The sequence below is a fragment of the Melanerpes formicivorus genome, unplaced genomic scaffold (assembly GCF_026170545.1).
Source record: "Melanerpes formicivorus ecotype bairdi unplaced genomic scaffold, bMelFor1.0.p_v2 SCAF_212, whole genome shotgun sequence".
In the NCBI taxonomy this organism is placed as follows: Eukaryota; Metazoa; Chordata; class Aves; order Piciformes; family Picidae; genus Melanerpes; species Melanerpes formicivorus.
This window is the reverse complement of record NW_027142564.1, coordinates 132,155-151,776: the sequence shown is the minus strand read 5'-3', so window position 1 is coordinate 151,776 and position 19,622 is coordinate 132,155. Positions and strand designations below refer to the sequence as shown.

Below are 19,622 nucleotides of genomic sequence, written 5' to 3'. Positions count from 1 at the left end.
TTCTGGTTCCTCAGGCTGTAGATGAGAGGGTTCACTGCTGGAGGCACCACTGAGTACACAACTGACACCAACAGGTTCCAGGATGGGGAGGAGGTGGAGAGAGGCTTCAATCACTTCTATGATTTTTGACCATCTCAGAAGAAAAAAATAAAGATGTAGCATACCTTTGAAGCAGATTGTAAAGGACAGTGCTGAAGATTGGGTTTGCTGTATTTGTACCTCTCTGTATCTTGATTCCTGTGTACAATGTGTTCAGGCTTGATCAAGTCTTCTTTGTTAATAAGAAAAGGGAAATGTAAGAATTGGAACTAGTAAGATCTAAGATCTCCTTTGAGAGATCAGGCAGGCAACAAAGAAATAAGTTCAAAATTGTGGGATGAAACTTCCTGTATGAAAGAAGCAACTGTTCTGTTTGTGTTCTGAGCTTGTAAGATAAGTGGAAAGGAATGTGAGCTTGTTACTGAAATGCAGCTGGAAGTTTTGTTATCCTTAACCATATATTATGCCAGTTCTGTTAGATTGAGCTAATTCATACAACCTGAGCATTGTGTCTTGCATGGCTTACATCAGTCTGTTAGACACGCTGCGTTACACAACTTCAGCTCTTGCTATGTAGTCAGTTTTAACTTGCTTGCTTCTGTGTATGCAAAGAATGTTAAAAAGGTCAGTAAAAGTGTTGTTCTATTAGAAAACATAAAGGGGGAGATGTGGGAAGAGGTTGTTTTTGGATAGCTTTGGAAAGCTATAGGGAAGATTTGCCTTTGCTGGAATAAGAGAAAGCTATGTTTTGTCTTTGACTCTGAGAGGAATGTAAACACCTTGTAACTGAAGGAAACTGGGCAGAAGCTGGTTGGATGTGTCAAGATATTGTTTTGTTATTTTGACCTATTGTCTGCCTTAATGACAGGCATGCCAGTAAAGAATGACCAGTTGAGATGTGACACATGTGCCTGCTGAGAGACTAGAGAACTTTACTGTATAATGTAATAAACATCTTTGCCTGCTTACATCTGGTCCAGAAAGCATTGTTCAAGGTAATTAAAACATCTATACCACAACACTGATAGCTCTGTGCACATTTCAGGACACAGCACAGGAAGGCTGATGTGAGCAGACAGCAACATTTGCAATGAGCCTGTGCAGGACACCTGAGAGGAATCTCCCTGGGACAGGGAGGTTTGTGCTGCAGTCACACACAGAAATGTCAGAGCTCTGTCAGGTGTCCACATCTGAGCTGGCCTCATGAACTGCTTCTGCACCTCAGGATGTTCAGACAGAGTCTTTCCCCATCCCTCACACAGGCTCTGCACTGCAGCAGGCAGAGTGTCCCTGGCCTCCTGCTGCCCCTGTCAGAGGCTGGGAGGCTCCTCACACCTCCAGTGCCTTGGTACCCCAGCAACAGCTGATGGTGTTTGTGCCCACTCAGCTTCCTCTCACCCCACACACCATGGCCATGCTTGCATCTGATCTGTGCAATGCCAGCAGCCACTGCTGACCTCCTGAGCCTGTGACCTGCAACTGGGGGACAAAAAACTTCGCAAGCTGTGGTGAGAGACCAGTGGTGGAAATGGTGGTGGTGAGAGGCTAGAGCAGGATGATTACCCTGGGACAGCTTTCGCAGGCTGTGCAGTGAACAGAGACACAGATCAGAGCCTGCTCTGCTGCTCCTTCAGGCCTCTTGCAGGAGGCCTGTCTGTGCCAGGACACTCCTGTGTGCCCCAGGCCTGCACACTCACACTTTGGCTGTTCCCTGCTGTTTGCATCCCTGGGACACTTTCTTGGGCCTGCTCTGGAGAGAAATTTTGGATGAAGCCCTAAGCCTTCAGACTCTGCCCTGAGCAGATCATCTGTCTTTGTGGAACTCCTCTTGGGGGCCAGCTCATAGTAGTTCCCATGGCCTGTTCCTGCCTGTGGTCACAGGACTGGCATGCAGCAGAACAATGACCAAGCTGCCACAGCACTCAGGCCTTGCACTGACCCAGGAGAGGCTGGAAGTGGAAAGAGAACAGCCCTGGAAGTCCAGGTGCTGCTGCTCTGTGGCAGTGCTGCTGTGCTGGGACTTTTTCCTCCCCCAAATCTGCACAGTACCTGGATGAAAAGCTCTGGAGAAGCCCTGGAGGAAGGATCTCAGGAAGGAAAATGTTAATGAAAAGTTCTTTATTTTTTTAACCAAGCAAAGAGCAGAGGTCCTGCTGCACAAACTCTTGGTCAACAAAGCAGAGAATGTGTTAGAAAAGGGATGACAGTTTGTTAAAGAGTAAAACACCACCACTAACAATTACAGAAGCCAGGCTGGGCCTGCACTGAGGGACATCAGAACTGCTCTGCAGAAGAGTTTATTGCTTCTGAAACCATTCAGTGATCAGTTGGCCAAGGGCAGCCTTGAGCTCCTGGTTCCTCAGGCTGTAGATGAGAGGGTTCACTGCTGGAGGCACCACTGAGTACAGAACTGACACCACCAGATCCAGGGTTGGGGAAGAGATGGAGGAGGGCTTGAGGTTGGCAAAGAAGGCAGTGCTGAGAAAGAGGGAGACCACAGCCAGGTGAGGGAGGCAGGTGGCAAAGGCTTTGTGGCGTCCCTGCTGAGAGGGGATCCTCAGCACTGCCCTGAAGATCTGCACATAGGACACCACAATCAACACAAAACAGACAAAGAAGAAACAGGAACTGGCCACAACAAGCCAAAGCTCCCTGAGGTAGGATGTGGAGCAGGAGAGCTTGAGGATCTGGGGGATTTCACAGAAGAACTTGTTCACAGCATTGCCCTGGCAGAGGGGCAGGGAAAATGTATTGGCTGTGTGCAGCAGAGCATAGAGAAAGCCACAGCCCCAGGCAGCTGCTGCCATGTGGAGACAAACTCTGCTGCCCAGGAGGGTCTCATAGTGCAGGGGTCTGCAGATGGCAACGTAGCGATCATAGGACATGGTGGTGAGGAGAAAATACTCTGCTGACATTAGAAATATGAAAAAGAACAGTTGGAGAACACATCCTGCATAGGAGATCTCCCTGGTGTCCATGAGGAAATTGTCCATGGATTTTGGCACAGTGGTGGAGATGGCACCCAGGTCAAGGAGGGCAAGGTTGAGGAGGAAGAAGTACATGGGGGTGTGGAGGTGGTGGTCCCAGGCTATGGTGGTGATGATGAGGCCATTGCCCAGCAGGGCAGCCAGGTAGATGGCCAGGAAGAGGCAGAAGTGCAGGAGCTGCAGCTGCCTTGTGCCTGGGAATGGCAGGAGGAGGAAGTGAGTGATGGAGCTGCTGTTGGCCATCTGCTGCCTCTGGCCATGGAGACCTGTGCAAGGAGGGAAAGGCAGTGACAAGTTAGGGCACACTTCTCTCAGGCTCATCATAACCTCCCTCCCTGAGCTGCATGAAGAGTGGATCAGCTCAGTCCCATCACAACCAACCCATGTCAGAGTTCATCACAGCTTCAAATGCAGCAGGGAGACAGAATTTTGCCATGAAGATTTCCTCTGGTGTCAGAACAGAAAGTGACCAACAGCCCAATCCCAGGGAACAAGAGTCCCATTGTGGTGGATTGAAATTTCCCCCCAGCATTATCTTTGCCAGAGAAGCTCAGTTAGAAGCAAATGAAGCTGTATTGACAAGCAAGAGCTACACTCTACAATGGAATGCAATGAACAGGTACAGAACATACAGGAGTGACAATTGACCAAATGACACAACCCCTTCCAGGTCAGAGACCAGGGAAGCTGTTCCACTGCCCCTAAACCCTAACCCCCTGTTCCAAGAGAGAAAGGAGGAGTGGAGAGAGAAAAAAGCCAGCCAAAGCAGGTCATCTCTCCTGAGCGAAGCAAAACAGCTGAGATCAGAAGGGAGAGAATTGTTATGGCACAGCTCCTCTGGTTCCAGATATTTATCCAATGAATCTGTTTAGAATACTCTTTTCTTTTCCTTTTTTCACCCAATAGTGATCTATATATTTTGTTTCTACTTTTCTGCTCAAAATCTGTAACCTAATTTTCAAGGCATTGCCTAAAGCCACCACACCCATGGAGAGGTGGAGAAAGAGGGAGCAGGCCTGCAGTGCTGCAGAGACAGTGAAGGGAAGAGAGAAAGGCAGAGGGGCTGGGGGTGAAGCCTTCTCCTTACCCAGCTCTGCTCACTGCTGCTCACAGGATGGAACTGAAGGGCTTTGGTCCTCCTTCTGTGTTCACACTCCAGGAGCCTTCAGCTGAACATCAGCTGCCGAGATGGAGATGCCTCCAGGATCTATGGCTGCAGTGACCTGCACCCACAGACTTACCAAGTCTGTGACTGCAGTGACTTCTCCTCTAGTGAGCTCTCAGCTACCCTCCCAGTCCTGGCCACCTTGAAGCTCTCTCTGCCTTCCTCATCTCCCTGAGATCCTCTGGCAGTGTCCTCAGCCCTTCTGTGCTGTGCAGAGGAGCTGCTCCTGGCCAGAGCTGTCTCCTGAAGTGCTTTCTGCTTGCCAGCAGATCCCTCCGACCCAGGAGCCTGGCCTGGCTCAGCACAAAAGGACCAGCCAAAGGCATTTAATGGAGCCCTCTGGTGGCTGTGTTTCCAAGTCCACGAACCTCAGAGACTGAGAAGCTGATGAAACCTCTCCAGAATTGAAAGTCAGATTCAGACTCTGAACTTCATTCTACTGTTAATGGGTCCCAGTTAAGCACACTGGGGAAGTTTCCCCAGGGTCTGGTTAGAGCAGAAGGAGACAGTGGATGCAAGGGAAGCATTACTGGAGGCACTAAAGCATCTCCAGGCTCGGGTGAGAGCAGAGAACTGAGGCAGTGCTGACAGGTCAGGACGAGCAGCTAAAGGTGGCTCTGCTGCTGAGGAAACCTGGAGGGGATTCATTGATCTAAAGGGCCAAGCCCTGACCCCAGCCCCTGGCAAGACAGATCCTGTCCCTCACCTCTGGCTCAGGTCTCTGATTCACCCTGTGAAATAATTTTTATCAGATGCTTTGGGCAATAAATTCCTCTCCAATTATCTGCAGAAACCTTGGCAATAATTAGAGGTTCAGCAGTATTTAATGAGCCCCATGGAGTATTTGGGGCTGATTACATCATCCTTAGGTAGTGCCAGGAGACTCTGCCAAGGTACTGCCAAGAAGCCTCTCAAGAAGTCCAAGGCAGAAGAAAACTCCAAAGTACCTTGAAGCACTGATTGGCCTCACTGAGGCTTGTTACTGACAAAGGCTCCTCAGGGACTCATTAGAGCAGCTTGTTAGAGGCCATGATTGCAGGGAGACAAAGGCAAAGTACAGGGGAGAAAAACTTGCCTTTGGTCTAGGAAGCAGAAAGGCCAAGCCCTGAGCACTGCCCTTGGACTAGAAGAACCTCAAAGCCAAGTTTCTCCTCACAGGCTTTGGTGGCAGAGGCAACTGCTAAAGCCAAGGGGACAAAGACCTTGGTCCTGTTGGGCCTCGGAGCCTTGCCAGAGCCCTTGGCCATCCCTACTGCAGTCTCTCCTACACTATCCCATGCCTGCAGCTCTTTCCCTTCAGGCTGCTGATACAAATCTTGCTTCTCCTCCCAGTTCTCCCCCTGCCATTTCCATCCCTTCCCTGAGCCTTCTCAGCTCTGCCTGCCATTTCCTGACACATCTGGATGGCCTCATGCATAGCAGCTTTGCCCTTTGAGGGACATTTCTTTGGCCTCATCTTCACTCTGAACCTTTCAAGCTGCACTTTGTGAAGCTTTTGGTCTCTTCCCACTCCCCAGAAGAGCTCCATCCTCTCTGAAACGACTCTTCAGCCATGTGCACACTGCTATGGCAGTGCCCTGAGCCTCCATTCAGCAGGCTGATGCAACCCAGGTCCGTCAGCCTCTCCACTGAGATGTCAATCCCCATCCTGGCAGATCTCCTCTGTAGTCTCTGAAGTTCCTCCCTTCCCTGTCAAACTGCAGAACCCCACACCTAGACACCAAGCATACAGATGTGGCCACAACAGTGAGGAGCCTGGGGGAGGACTACTCCTGTGTCTGGGTGGCCACAGTCCTCCTGCCACAGCCCAGCTGCAGTTGGCCTTCTTCCCTGTGTGAAGGGTCTGCTCTATCCCAGGGTATTTGGAATGCTTCCTTCCAGATGCTGTGGTGCCTTTCTGACTGAGGATGAGACACAACAGAACGTCCAGGTCCAAAGAACAGGCAGAGAGTTTTTACTGGGGTGGGGCACAGTCTGTCCAGGAGTGGGAAAGGGGATATAGGTTGCGTGGGGAAGAGACAGAGATGAGTGGTTGGAAGGCTGCAGGTGGGCACAATCTGTACTGGGAAGGAGTCCTGTTATGGCTGTTATTAATATTTAATAGTTGGCTGTTGGTGACAGAGAATGGAGTCAATATGGATGACCAATATGATCAAGTATTTTTCGTTTATTAAGGGAGCTTCTCCAGTTTATATAGACTCGGAGAGCATCGTTGGCATCGCTTCATTGGTTCCCCACGCGTGACCACACATCGTACTGTTATAGATTATTGGTCAAACTACTAATAACACGCGAGGCTGTTGATGCAGGTGTGTGTCCTGTTATTCCCAGACAACTCTGTGTTTATAGCTACCAGTGCCCTGCTTTGGTTACATGCTGCAGGCACAGCACTCTTTTGCTACACTGCTAGCCACTTCTGCACTTACACTGAGCATGGCCTACCACCATGTCAGGCTCTAAGCCTATACTGACAGATTGCTAACACTGCTAATTGCTATGATTGCCTCAAATCCTCCTTTTTGTTTTTGTGAGCAATCTGGTCATGGGAGTTGTTCCCATCCCATACAAGATACTCTTTGCATACACAGAAGCAAGCGAGTTAAAGCTAAGCTGTATAGCAAAAGCAAGAGTTCTGTAGCACAGCATATCTAACAGACTGGTGTAACCCATACAAGGCACAAAGCTTAAGTTGAACTAGTTACAATGTTCTAACAGAGTTGGCATAACACATGGTCAAAGATAACAAACCTTGTAAGGAAGAACTTAGATCTTAACAGTTCCGATCTTTACATTTCACTCTTCTTAATGACACAGAAGACTTTATGCCTGAACACATTGCACACAGAGATTAAGACACAAATCCAATCCTCAGCACTGTCTTCTACAATCTGCTTTAAGGGTATGTTGCATCTTTATTTTTCTAGGATAGTCAATAATAATGAATTGTTTAATGTTAGCAAGATTTTCTTTAATCTGTAAAGGTAGATCTGGCCAGGCTCTAGCTTCACAGACAGAAAACTTGCAGGCAAACAGCAAGAGCAAAAGAGCTTCATTGCTTTGCCCAATATAAAATTACACATGATAATGTGTTTTTGCTCATCCTAGTAATGCTGATCTTTTGATGCTTTGTTTTTGCTGAGGAAAGGTACATATAAAATGACAACTTGAGAACACAATATGCTTTAACCATTCATTTTTTGGTGACATATCTAAAATCCCCCCTTTTTTTTGTTGTTGTGGTTGGTTTTAAGCTAAAATGTAAATGCATGTTATAATTCATTTTGATTTTCCCTTTAACTATGTAAAATTATGGCAAGCTGGTGAGGTAACACACAAATCCATATGAACATTTTCTCTAATCACACAACAATCAAGCAATCGTAACATTCAGTCCTAATTCAGAAGGATTTCTTTAGTAAATTCTTCTGATTGGTGCCTTTGATCTGAGATTATCATAACAGTTACTGTGATCGATGTTCGACTGCATGGGAAATGCTGTTCGTTCATATTCTTCATTCTTCTGCTGTTGTTTATTGTGATGATTGCAGTTGACATGGGGTAGTTATTTCTTGCTGGTGTCACTAAATGCCCTGAGCTATAAAATATGCATTGTCTTGTTTCAATTTTTGGTGTAATTTTTGTTTATTTGTCCTTGATATAATTAAATTATTATTATTATTATTATTATTATTATTATTATTATTATTATTATTATTATTATTATTATTATTTTGGTTTTTTTTAATTCTTATGTTAATTTTTGTTCTATTTTTATTTTTAACTGTTTTTAGTATTTATTAATTTTATTTTTTAAAAAATATTTTTAAAATTAATTTTATTTGAATCCAATTTTTTATTTAGTTTTAATTTTTTAAATTATTTTTTAATATTTTAGACTATTTTTTATTTTCATTATTTTTTCCTTTTTTTGTATGTTTGTTGTATTTAATCTAGTTTTTAAATTGTAATTTTTTATTTCAAATATTTTTACAATTTTATTAATTTTTAAAAAATATTTAAAATTTTTTGCAAAATCTAATTTTTAATTTTTATGTTTTTTATTTTATTTTTATGTAATTTTTAATTTTTACTGTTGTTTTATTTATTTATGTTTAAACTCTAATTTTATTTTTTAATTTTAAGCTCATTATTTTTATTTATTTTTCTTGATTGTTATATAATCTATTTTTAAATTAATTTTTAATTTTCAATTATTATTTTTCAATTGTTTTTTATTTTAGTATTAATTTTTTTAATTTAATTTTTTTCCTTATTTTCCATTTTAAATTTTGGTTTTGATTTTTTTTTTGTTTTAATATACTAGTCTTTATCTTAATAATCCTTATTTCTTTGCTATGAATCCTTATGTTTTTTGTTAATAGTTATTTTTTGTTAGTAATTCTTATGTTTTTGGTTTGTTGTTGTTTTTTATGATTTTGTTAATTTTTAATTTTCTTTCTTTCTTTTTTTAAATTTTTTTAAAAGTATTTTTTGTTATTTTGTACTTTAGTTTTGAATCTAATTTTTTTGTTATTTTGTTTTTTTTATTGTACTTTTTGTATATGTGATTTTTTTGTTCTTGTGTTATATATTTGTTTATGTTTCTTAATTTTTGTGGGCTTTTATTTTACAATTTTTGTTATACTGTTTTGTATATTTTTTTCAAAATAGTTTTCTTTTTAAAAAAATTTTTCTAGTTTACATTTTTAAAAATTTTTATCTAGTCAATGTCTAAGAAGGAAATAGAAAGATGTTACATTAGCTAAGGAATACTTTTAAAAATGAATACCTATTTACTGCAAACCTTAACTATGTTACATGGAGCTCCTTTGAAATGCCATGGCAGACAACTAAGAAGGTTCGAACCAAAAGAAAATCTTACAATGTGAACTCATTGCTCAGTAGGTATACCTTGCTGCAATTACTATGTACTAAGTACCTGTAAATACCAAATGCTTACTATTCATTATGCTTACTAGGAAAGCTTAGCAAAACTCTAAATAACAAATCTCTGAAAGACATTACAATCAGAAATGATTAAATTAGCACTGTTGCTTTAAATCAGAGCAGAGCTTTGGTTGGCAAGAGTCAGAAAATCAGATAATCCTCCCTTTTCTAGGGGTGGGGGTAGGGGTGGGTTGAGGGTGGCTAGCAAGGTGTGCCCTAGTTGCTATTGTTTCCATATGAGGGTCTTAACGACTTGCAGCTTATCTTGTCTGAGCAACCACTGCTCCACCCATACTTGAGTATCTGTTTTCCATTTTAATTTTAGGGTTGGTTGCTGACCAGTAGCCGATACATAAAAGGAACAGTAGTGAGTTTTGCTCCTAGCTAACTTAAGTCATCTCAGTCCAACAGAGCAACTGGAAGGGTTAACACATACGGTCTTACAGTGATTGATTTGCCACTGGCTCTTTGCTAACCTTTTAAACCCATGACTTCAGAATTTGCCATGAGCAATGGCTAGTGACCATTCCATTTATGACAAGGTATAATAATGACATCATCTCCAGTATCCACAATCATTGACAATTGTATAGTTTGTCCAGAAGGGTGTCTGACAGTTGCAGTCTGTTCCAGTTTTCCCTTTTGGATTTCTAGGGCCAATAAGATATTAGGCATAGTGGTGGAACCAGAGCCTTCTTGCCCTCAGATCCTGTTAGAAGTTTTAGGCACTCAGGACTCAGATGGTATTAGCTGAGCAATTTCTGTCCCAACAGGAATGCTAACAGGAGGGGTAATCATATAGAGCATAATTTTCATAGCCCAGTCTTAATCAGAATGTGTTGAACCAGGAGTTACAAGGATGCCCTGTCTAGAGGTAGACAATCTGCCAATTAACAGAGCACAGAGTCTGTGACCCAGAGGACCGAGCTGATAGGACTCGACAACGTTTTGTGGATTCACGAGTGATATCCACTGCTCTTGACAGGTCTGCTCCGCCCTGCCAGAGGTGGCTGCGAGGTGGGGGGGGGGGTGTGTGGGGCGTCCAAGCACCCGGGTTTGGTGTTGTCGCGGGGGGATGTACTTGCTCTGCGGGAGCAATTTCCCTGCCTATGACAATCTGGAGTAAAATGATTAGGTCTGTGACAGTGAGCGCAGCACTTTCCAGTCTGTGCAGCATTCAGGCACTTTGATTTAAGGCACCCAGGTTTCCAGAAGTATGATGTTTTCCACCCAGGTTGTTTCCCTTGTGCGGTAGTCATACTGGTGGTTTCAGGACTGCTTCTATGGCCGTGGCTAGATACATTGCTGTTTATCGATGCGTCATTCATTCTGTTGTCATGAGACAGTGGAACCTGTTGATAAAATACTAAGAACCTGTTTAGTTTCTTCATTAACACTGTCAAATGCCAGAACATCCAGTATTTGTACCTTCATATCGTGAGTCAAATCTGGATTAGTATTGAATGCCATATGTAAGGTATTGACAAAGGAACCAAGTGGAGCTGTTAGACCCTGCTGAGTAGTGAGAAGCGCAGGATCAGATTTATTGTCCTGGATTCTTGACCATTGTTTGATCACTATATCCTAAGTTAGTTGTAAAGCCTTATCAGAAAGTTGCAATTGTTGATATCACAGTGTAACTAAGGTTGGAAGAGACCTCGAGGATCATCGAGTCCAACCTATCAACACAGACACCATGACTAGACCATGGCACCAAGCGCCACGTCCAATCTCCTCTTGAACACCTCCAGGGATGGGGACTCCACCACCTCCCTGGGCAGCCCATTCCGATGACGAACAACTCGCTCGGTGAAGAGTTCTCTCCTCACCTCGAGTCTAAACCTCCCCTGGCACAGCTTGAGACTGTGTCCCCTTGTTCTGGTGCTGGTTGCCTGGGAGAAGAGACCAACCCCTTCCTGGCTACAACCACCCCTCAGGTAGTTACAGTATCACAGTATCACTTAGGTTGGAAAGGACCTCGAGTCCAACCTATCAACACAGACCCCATGACTAGACCATGGCACCAAGTGCCACGTCCAATCTCCCCTTGAACGCCTCCAGGGTCGATGACTCAACCACTTCCCTGGGCAACCCGTTCCAATGATGAATGACTCGCTCGGTGAAGAACTTCCTCCTCACCTCGAGTCTAAACCTCCCCTGGCGCAGCTTGAGACTGTGTCCTCTTGTTCTGGTGCTGGTTGCCTGGGAGAAGAGGCCAACCCCTTCCTGGCTACAACCACCCTTCAGGTAGTTGTAGAGGGCAATGAGGTCACCCCTGAGCCTCCTCTTCTCCAGGCTAAACAATCCCAGCTCCCTCAACCTCTCCTCATAGGGCTTGTGTTCAAGGCCTCTCACCAGCCTTGTTGCCCTTCTCTGGACACGTTCAAGTGTTTCAATGTCCTTCTTAAACTGAGGGTCCCAGAACTGGACACAGTACTCAAGGTGCGGCCTAACCAGAGCAGAGTACAGGGGCACTATGACCTCCCTGCTCCTGCTGGCCACACTATTCCTAATGCAGGCCAGGATGCTATTGGCCCTCCTGGCCACCTGGGCACACTGCTGGCTCATGTTCAGGTGGCTGTCGATCAGCACACCCAGGTCCCTCTCTGTTTGGGAGCTCTCCAGCCACTCTGACCCCAGCCTATAGCTCTGCATGGGATTGCCGTAGCCAAAGTGCAGCACTCGGCACTTGGACTTGTTGAATGCCATCCCATTGGACTCTGCCCATCTGACCAGTCGGTCGAGGTCCCTCTGCAGAGCCTTTCTACCCTCTAACTGACTAACATCTGCCCCTAACTTTGTGTCATCTGCAAACTTACTGATGACTGACTCTACCCCTTCATCCAGATCATCGATGAAGATGTTGAAGAGGACAGGGCCCAGCACTGATCCCTGGGGGACACCACTGGTGACTGGCCTCCAGCTGGATGTGGCACCATTCACAACCACTCTCTGGGCCCGGCTCTCCAGCCAGTTCCTAACCCAGCACAGAGTGTAATGGTCCAATCCATGGGCTGACAGCTTAGTCAGCAGTTTGCTGTGGGGGACGGTGTCAAAGGCCTTGCTGAAGTCCAGGTAGACCACATCCACAGGCCTCCCCACATCCACCAGGCGGGTCACCTGATCATAGAAAGAGATCAGGTTGGAGAGGCAGGATCTGCCCTTCCTGAATCCATGTTGGCTGGGCCTGAGCCCTTGGCCATCCTTCAGGTGCGCAGTTATTGCCGCCAGGATAATCTGCTCCATCACTTTCCCTGGCACTGAGGTCAGGCTGACCGGCCTGGAGTTTCCAGGTTCCTCCATCCGACCCTTCTTGTGGATGGGGACCACGTTGGCCAGTTTCCAGTCATCTGGGACCTCACCGGTGAGCCAGGACTGGAGGAAAATGATGGAGAGTGGCCTAGCTAGCACATCTGCCAGCTCTCTCAGCACCCTAGGATGGATCCCATCTGGTCCCATGGACTTGTGAATATCCAAGTGGCTCAGCAGGTCCCGAACTAACTCCTCATGGATTTCCAGGGTATTACTCTGCTCCCCGACCCCAACGCCCAGCTCCGGAGACCACTCGTCCTGAACTCCTGCCTTGCTGTTAAACATTGAGACAAAGAAGGTGTTCAGCACCTCAGCTTTATCCTCATCCTCAGTAACTGTGTTCCCCTCCAGGTCCACCAGGGAGTTCAGGTTCTTCCTGCCCCTCTTCTTATTGTTAATATATTTATAAAAATGCTTTTTATTGTCTTTGACTGAGGTGGCCAGCTTCAGTTCCAGCTGGGCCTTAGCCTCCCTAATTTTATTCCTACATAATCTAACAGCTTCCTTGAACATACCTCGAGAAGCCTTCCCCTCCTTCCAAAGGTGATACAGCCTCTTCTTCCCCCTTAAATCCTCCAGGAGCTGCTTGCTCATCCAGGCCGGTCGCCTTCCCCGCCGGCTCGCCTTCCGGCACATGGGAACCGCCAATTCCTGTGCCTTCAAGAGCTCCTGTTTGAAGTAGGTCCAACCCTCCTGGACCCCTTGGTTCTTAAGGGCTGCTACCCAGGAAACTTTAGGAATAAGTTGCTTAAACAAGTTAAAGTTTGCTCTCCGATGTCCAAAGTGAGGGTTCTGTTACTGCTCCTCCTTATTTCCCTGCATCTTGAAAACTTCACTAGCTCATGGTCGCAACTGGCCATTGGGATGTGCTGCCCAGGGGGGTGGTGGAGTCATCATCTCTGGAGGTGTTTAAGAAGAGACTGGATGAGGCACTTGGTGCCATCCTTTAGTTGATTAGATGGTGTTGGGTGATAGGTTGGACTCAATGATCTTGAAGGTCTTTTCCAACCTAATTAATTCTATTCTATTCTATTCTATTCTATTCTATTCTATTCTATTCTATTCTATTCTCTCATGAAAAGAGATCTGCCCTGGTCACTGGTGGTCCTGCTGCAGTGTGGGAAAGCACCAAAGGTGGAAGGCTGCTGTGTGGAATCACCAAAGCTGTTGAGGGAGAAGGTGAATGAAATCAGTATGCAGAGCTGAAAGCATCCAACTGGCTTTAGACATCACTGAGTGTCAGGGACTGAGCTGAACCTGCTGCAGTTATTCACACCATGCTGCATTGTGCTTAGGATATCTTATGTTACATTAAACTCTTCTCTCTTTGTCTCAGCCTTGAGCTTTGTCTATTGCACTTCCCCTCACTTGTGTGTTGGGGCAGCCCGCAGGTTAGCCCTTATGCTAAACCACTGCACCTTGGCAACTGCAAACTGGTTAATGGTGAAGGGCTGCTATGATCCAACCTTTTCATCTGCTCCTCACTCTCATGAAATGCTGACTGGCTGCTAAATTATAATCAGGTCATAACTTGTTGGGTTTGACACATCCTTGCAGAGAGGCAACCTGCTGAGAGAGAGCTTGTGCTGAACAGATGGTTCCAGAGGGCTTGGATTGCTGATGGAACTTTCTCAGGCTTGGCTTTGCTTTGCTTCCAAACAGTATCAGTTCTTCTGTGGAATTCTCTAAGGAGAGCAGGGAGGAGCTGGTGCCATGGAGCTGTGAGCTCCAGCTACAGAGTAGTGGAGAAGTCTGATGCAAGGAGCAGTGATGTAAGGCCCAAGTGGGCAATGGAGAGGTTGGGAGGGTGAGGAGAAAATTTGTGCATTGAGTGTCTGAGCTGCAGGGACAGACTGCTGGGGCGGTGTTACTTGATGAATTCTCACCTCTGCTCTAGACTGAAAAGTGATCAAATACTTACCTTTGACATAACCAAATGAGCTTTATTAGGTGCACTTGGAAATCTTGATGAAAATTAGAGACACAAATAGCTTCTCTGGGCACTTGGGGCTCATTACATGAACCTCAGATACTGAGAGAAGACTGAAGAAACTGCTCAAGAACTCAGAAGCAAAAGCTAACGTACCTTGAAGCACTGATTGGCCTCACTGAGGGTTGTTAGTGACAAAGCCTCTCCAGGGACTCGTTAGAGCAGCTCACTGCAGGCCATGAGTGCAGCAAGACAAAGGCACAGCTCAAGTGAGAAAATCTTTGGTTTGGTTTCTGGAGCACAAAGGCCAAGCCCTGACCAGAGCTCCTGGGTAGGGAGATCCTGTCCCTCATGTGTGGGTCAAGGCTCTTCTGGTGCACTTGGGTCTGGAGTTTGTGATTCTGAGTGGGGAATGGCAGCCCCCAACCTTCCTGGGGCTGTGCAAGGAGGCAGTGAGGACAGTGCCTCAGGACAGTGTCTCCTCCCAGGCCTTGGTGGCAGATGATTGCCATAGCCAAGGGAGCAGAGCCTATGTTTCTCCTGATGAATACCAGCCTTGAGAGTGTCCTTTGCCATCTCCACCACAGGTTGTCCTATGCTGACCCACAACTGCTTCTGCTTCGTTGAAGTCTGTAGACACTCATTTCACTTCCCCACCCTGGCATTTCCATATCTTCACTGACTTCTATCCACACTCACACTCTGCTCCTTGGAACACAAAGAGGACTGATCCCAGACTCCTGGAGAACTTCTGGTACCACAGCATTACCCTTTCAGTGAGGTTTCTTACTCCTCATGGTCAGTCTTCATGCACCCTCTGGCAGTTTTCAAGTCTTCTGCTGATTTGGACCCCCATGGAAATTTCCACCATCTGGGAAAGAACCCTTCAAGCAGGCACCCAACCCATCAGCCTTCCTGTGGCCTCACCATGAGCTCCCCAGGCTGCTGGCCTTGCAGCTTCTCAGATAGACCTTCTCAGATAGTCCTGCTTTGGCAGGGGGGTTGGACCTGATGATCTTTTGGGGTCCCTTCCAACCTCTAATGTACTGTGACACTGTGATAGACACCACCAAGCCCTGTGCCTGCTGCTGTCCTATCATGGACTCAGGCAGCAGAGACACAGCAACCAAAACCTGAGTCCCTTCCTGCAGTGAGCCCAGGCCCTTTGGCAGAGGGCATCTCACCATCCCTGTGCCAGCCAGGTGCCTTCTGCTGGCCTAGCAGAGATGCTGCCAGGTGGGAGCTGAAAAACAAATCTGCCAGCCAGGAGCCCAGGGCTGTCCTGTCAGCTCCTGCAGACACAACTGACCTCACAGCCTCTTTCCCAGACATGTTCCTGCTGTTGGCCAATCCCCTCCCCAGGAAGAAGTGACCTCACAGCACCTTCAGAGCCTTTGGCTTCCTACTGAATTGAGTTTCTGAGACACAACTGACCACATGATGCTATAGCCAACCACCACCCTCCTTGTGGCCAGAGCCTGAGCAGATCAAAGTTTCATCAAATCCATTTGGCAGATTTCCTACTTGGGGTTTGTGTGCAGAAAACTTCCTCACAGGAGCTGCTGGCTCTGTCCTGGTGCATTTGTGGTGGAGAACAGTGCACATCATGTTGGACAACAATCCAGCCAAAGGCAGTGTTAAGCAGATGAGGCCTCTCAAAGGCTCTCCCAAGCTGGGCCTCATCCCCAAACAAGCTGCAAAGGCTCTGGGTCAGATAGGGCAGGGAGTTGATGCAGACACTGCACAGTGCTGGCCCAAAAGCTTGCCCTGAGGGATGCCACTGGGAAGTGGCTGCCAGGAGGACTCTGCCCTGGTGACATTTAGCATCCAGGCTTGTATTAGACACACTGTGGCCATCAGGGACAGGGAGGTGATCATCCCCCTGTATTCAGCACTGGTGAGGCCACACCTTGAGTACTATGTTCAGTTCTGGGCTCCTCACTACAGGAGGGACATTGAGGTCCTGGAATGAATCCAGAGAAGGACCATGAGGCTGGTGAAGGGCCTCAAGCACACAGCCTATGAGGATCATCTGAGGGAGATGGGATTGTTCAGTCTGGATAAGAGGAGGCTGAGGGGTGACCTCATTGCTCTCTACAGCTCTCTGAAGGGAGGTTGGAGCGAGGAGGGGGCAGGCTCTTCTCCTTGATGACAAGTAAGAGGACCAAGGGAAATGGTTCCAAGCTGTACCAGGGGAGGTCCAGGCATAGGAAATATTTCTTCACTGAAAGGATTCTCAAATATTGGAATGGTCTGCCCAGGGCAGTGGTGGAGTCACCATCCCTGAGGGTGTTCAAGCGGTGTTTGAACCTTCAGCTTAGGGACATGGTTTAGTGTTGATCCTTCAGTGCTGGGCCAAGGGTTGGGCTGGATGATCTTTGAGATCTCTTCCAACCAGGTTGTTATGAAGGCAAAAACTGTGAGTTTATTGTCAACACAAAAAAATTACAAGTTTGAACATGGGCTGGGAAAAACTGTTTGGAGAGATGACCCAAAATGTGCAAACTGCCAGTGGAACAAAGTAAAGATCTCCCATGGACACCTAGGCTATGTGTTCCCCAAGGGAGACTTTCCAGGCTGCCAAGCTGCTTTTGTGTGGAGAGGGAGAGAAGCAAGCAAAGGCAGCAGGCAAACAGGCAGCCAGCAGCCCAGCAAGCCTCTCTCCATAGCAGAACTCCTTTTATGTCCCTGCCAGTCAGAGCTGGGGTCAGTTTCTGAATGAACTGGAAGGGTGAGTCCCAGACTGAGGGGCACCAGCAAGCCTGGCTCAAGGTCTGGCAGGGCTCTGCCCTGGAGTGGGAGCAGTTTGCACCTGCCACAGACAGATGGATTCTGGGATTCTGGGCTTGATCCAGCAGCTGGCTTCCCACCAACCACCTCACCCATTCCTTCAGTCCTGCTGTAACTAGATTGGCTCTTTGCCCTGTGCTTCTTCTTGGCTTTCTTGAAGATGCCTTTTCCAAGGAGCCAGAACCTCTCTGATGGCTCTGTGCACATTTCAGGGCACAGCACAGAAAGGGAAACATGAACAGACAGCAACATTTGCAATGAGCCTGTGCAGGATACTTGAGATGAATCTCACTGGGGCAGAGGGGTTTGTTCTGGAGAACAGAAACATCAGGGCTGTGTCAGATGTCCACACCTGAACTGGCCTCAAGGACTCCTAATGCACACCAGGATGCTCAGAGAGGATGTCTTTCACCATCACTCAATACAGGACTTGCACTGCAGCAGTCAGAGAGTCTCCCTGGCTTCTTGCTACTACTGCCAAAGGCTGGGAGGCTCCTCAGCTCTCCAGTGGCATGGAAGCTTAAGGGAATGTGTGATGGTGTTTGTGCTTACTCAGGTTCCTCTCACCTCACATGCATGCTTACATCTCATCTGTGCAATGCAAACAGGCACTGCTGACCTGCTGATTCTATGTCCTCCTATGGAGGGACAAAGAACCTCTCCAAGCTGTGGTGAGAGGTCACTGCTGGAAATGGTGGTTGTGAGGGACTAGTCCAGGATGACTGCACTGGGACAGCTTCCCCAGGGTTTTCAGTGAACACAGGCACAGATCAGACCCTCCTCTGCTGGTCATTCAGCTCTCTTTTTGGGTGGCCCGGCTGTGTGAGGACAATGCTGTGTGCCCCATACCTGCACACTTCCACACTTCAGCTGTTCCCTGGTGTTGTCATCTGTGGGACAGTATCTTGGCCATGCTCTTGAGGGAAAATCTGAAAGAATACCTAGGCCTTCAGACTCTGCCCTGAGCAGATCGCCTGTCTTTGTGGAACTGCTCTTTTGGAGGACAGAAGTGTCAGAGAAGTTCCTATGGCATTTCCCTGCCTGTGGTCATAGGACTGAAAACATACTATGTTTTCATGAGCAAGCTGCCAGAGAACCATGAGCAAGCTGCCAGAGCACTCAGGCCTTAAACCAACACAAGGTTTCTGAAGGAGGGTGAGGAAGTGGAAAGAGAACAGCCCTGGGAAAACAAGTGCTGGTGCTCCCTGGAACTGCTGCTGTGCTGGGACTCCTATCCTCCAACTCTGCACACTAAACCTTTTCCTAAATATCCAGAATTATCTTGGGGATGACCTCTGGAAAAAAAAAAAAAAGGTTACTGAAAGGCCCTTTATTTTGTTTAAACAAAGAAGGAGCAGAGGTCCTGTTACAAAAACTCTTAGAAAAGCAGAATGAATTAGGAAGGGGATGATGATGTAATAAATAGTTAAAATCCACCATCACCACCAAAAACTCCAGCAGCCAGGCTGGGCCCGCACTGAGTGACATCAGAACTGCTCTGCAGGAGAAGACAAAGAGTTTATTGCTTCTGAAGGCATCCAGGGATCAGTTGGCTTAGGGCAGCCTTAAGCTCCTGGTTCCTGAGGCTGTAGATAAGAGGGTTCACTGCTGGAGGCACCACTGAGTACAGAACTGACACCACCAGGTCCAGGGATGGGGATGAGATGGAGGGGGGCTTCAGGTAGGCAAAGATGCCAGTGGTCATAAACAGGGAGACTACAGCCAGGTGAGGGAGGCAGGTGGCAAAGGCTTTGTGACGTCCCTGCTGAGAGGGGATCCTCAGCACTACCCTGAAGATCTGCACATAGGACACCACAATGAACACAAAACATCCCACAAATGGAAAAGCACTAAAAGCACTAAGCCAAAGTTCCCTGAGGTAGGATGTGGAGCAGGAGAGCTTGAGGATTGGGGGAATTTCACAGAAGAACTGCTCCACAGCATTGCCCTGGCAGAGGGGCAGGGAAAATGTGTTGGCTGTGTGCAGCAGAGCATTGAGAAAGCCACAGGTCCAGGCAGCTGCTGCCAGGTGGATACAAACTCTGCTGCCCAGGAGGGTCTCATAGTGCAGGGGTCTGCAGATGGCAACATAGCGATCGTAGGACATGGTGGTGAGGAGAGAAAACTCTGCTGAAAGGAAAAAGGAAAAGAAAAAGAGTTGAGAAGCACATCCTGCATAGGAGATGTCCCTGGTGTCCCAGAGGAAATTTGCCATGGATTTGGGAAGAGTGGTAGAGATGGAACTGAGATCTAGGAAGGAAAGGTTGAGGAGGAAGAAGTACATGGGGGTGTGGAGGTGGTGGTCACAGGCTATGGTGGTGATGATGAGGCTGTTACCCAGGAGGGCAGCCAGGTAGATGGCCAGGAAGAGCCAGAAGTGCAGGAGCTGCAACTGCCTTGAGCCTGTGAATGCCAGGAGAAGGAAGTGGGTGATGGAGCTGCTGTTGGACAT

General features: G+C 47.1%; 2 protein-coding genes across 2 annotated transcripts; both read right to left on the bottom strand.

The window, feature by feature from the left end:
• Positions 1-2,336: 2,336 nt before the first annotated feature.
• Positions 2,337-3,269, bottom strand: LOC137457938 (olfactory receptor 14A16-like). The gene has a single exon (XM_068169689.1). The coding sequence runs from the start codon at positions 3,267-3,269 to the stop codon at positions 2,337-2,339; it is 933 nt and encodes a 310-aa protein (XP_068025790.1).
• A 15,420-nt stretch (positions 3,270-18,689) lies between these two features.
• LOC137457940 (olfactory receptor 14A16-like) lies at positions 18,690-19,622 on the bottom strand. The gene has a single exon (XM_068169690.1). The coding sequence runs from the start codon at positions 19,620-19,622 to the stop codon at positions 18,690-18,692; it is 933 nt and encodes a 310-aa protein (XP_068025791.1).

Bases quoted from the DNA above. Each gene is read 5' to 3' on its own strand.
- LOC137457940 (XM_068169690.1), bottom strand. From the start codon at position 19,622: ATGTCCAACAGCAGCTCCATCACCCACTTCCTTCTCCTGGCATTCACA.
- LOC137457938 (XM_068169689.1), bottom strand. From the start codon at position 3,269: ATGGCCAACAGCAGCTCCATCACTCACTTCCTCCTCCTGCCATTCCCA.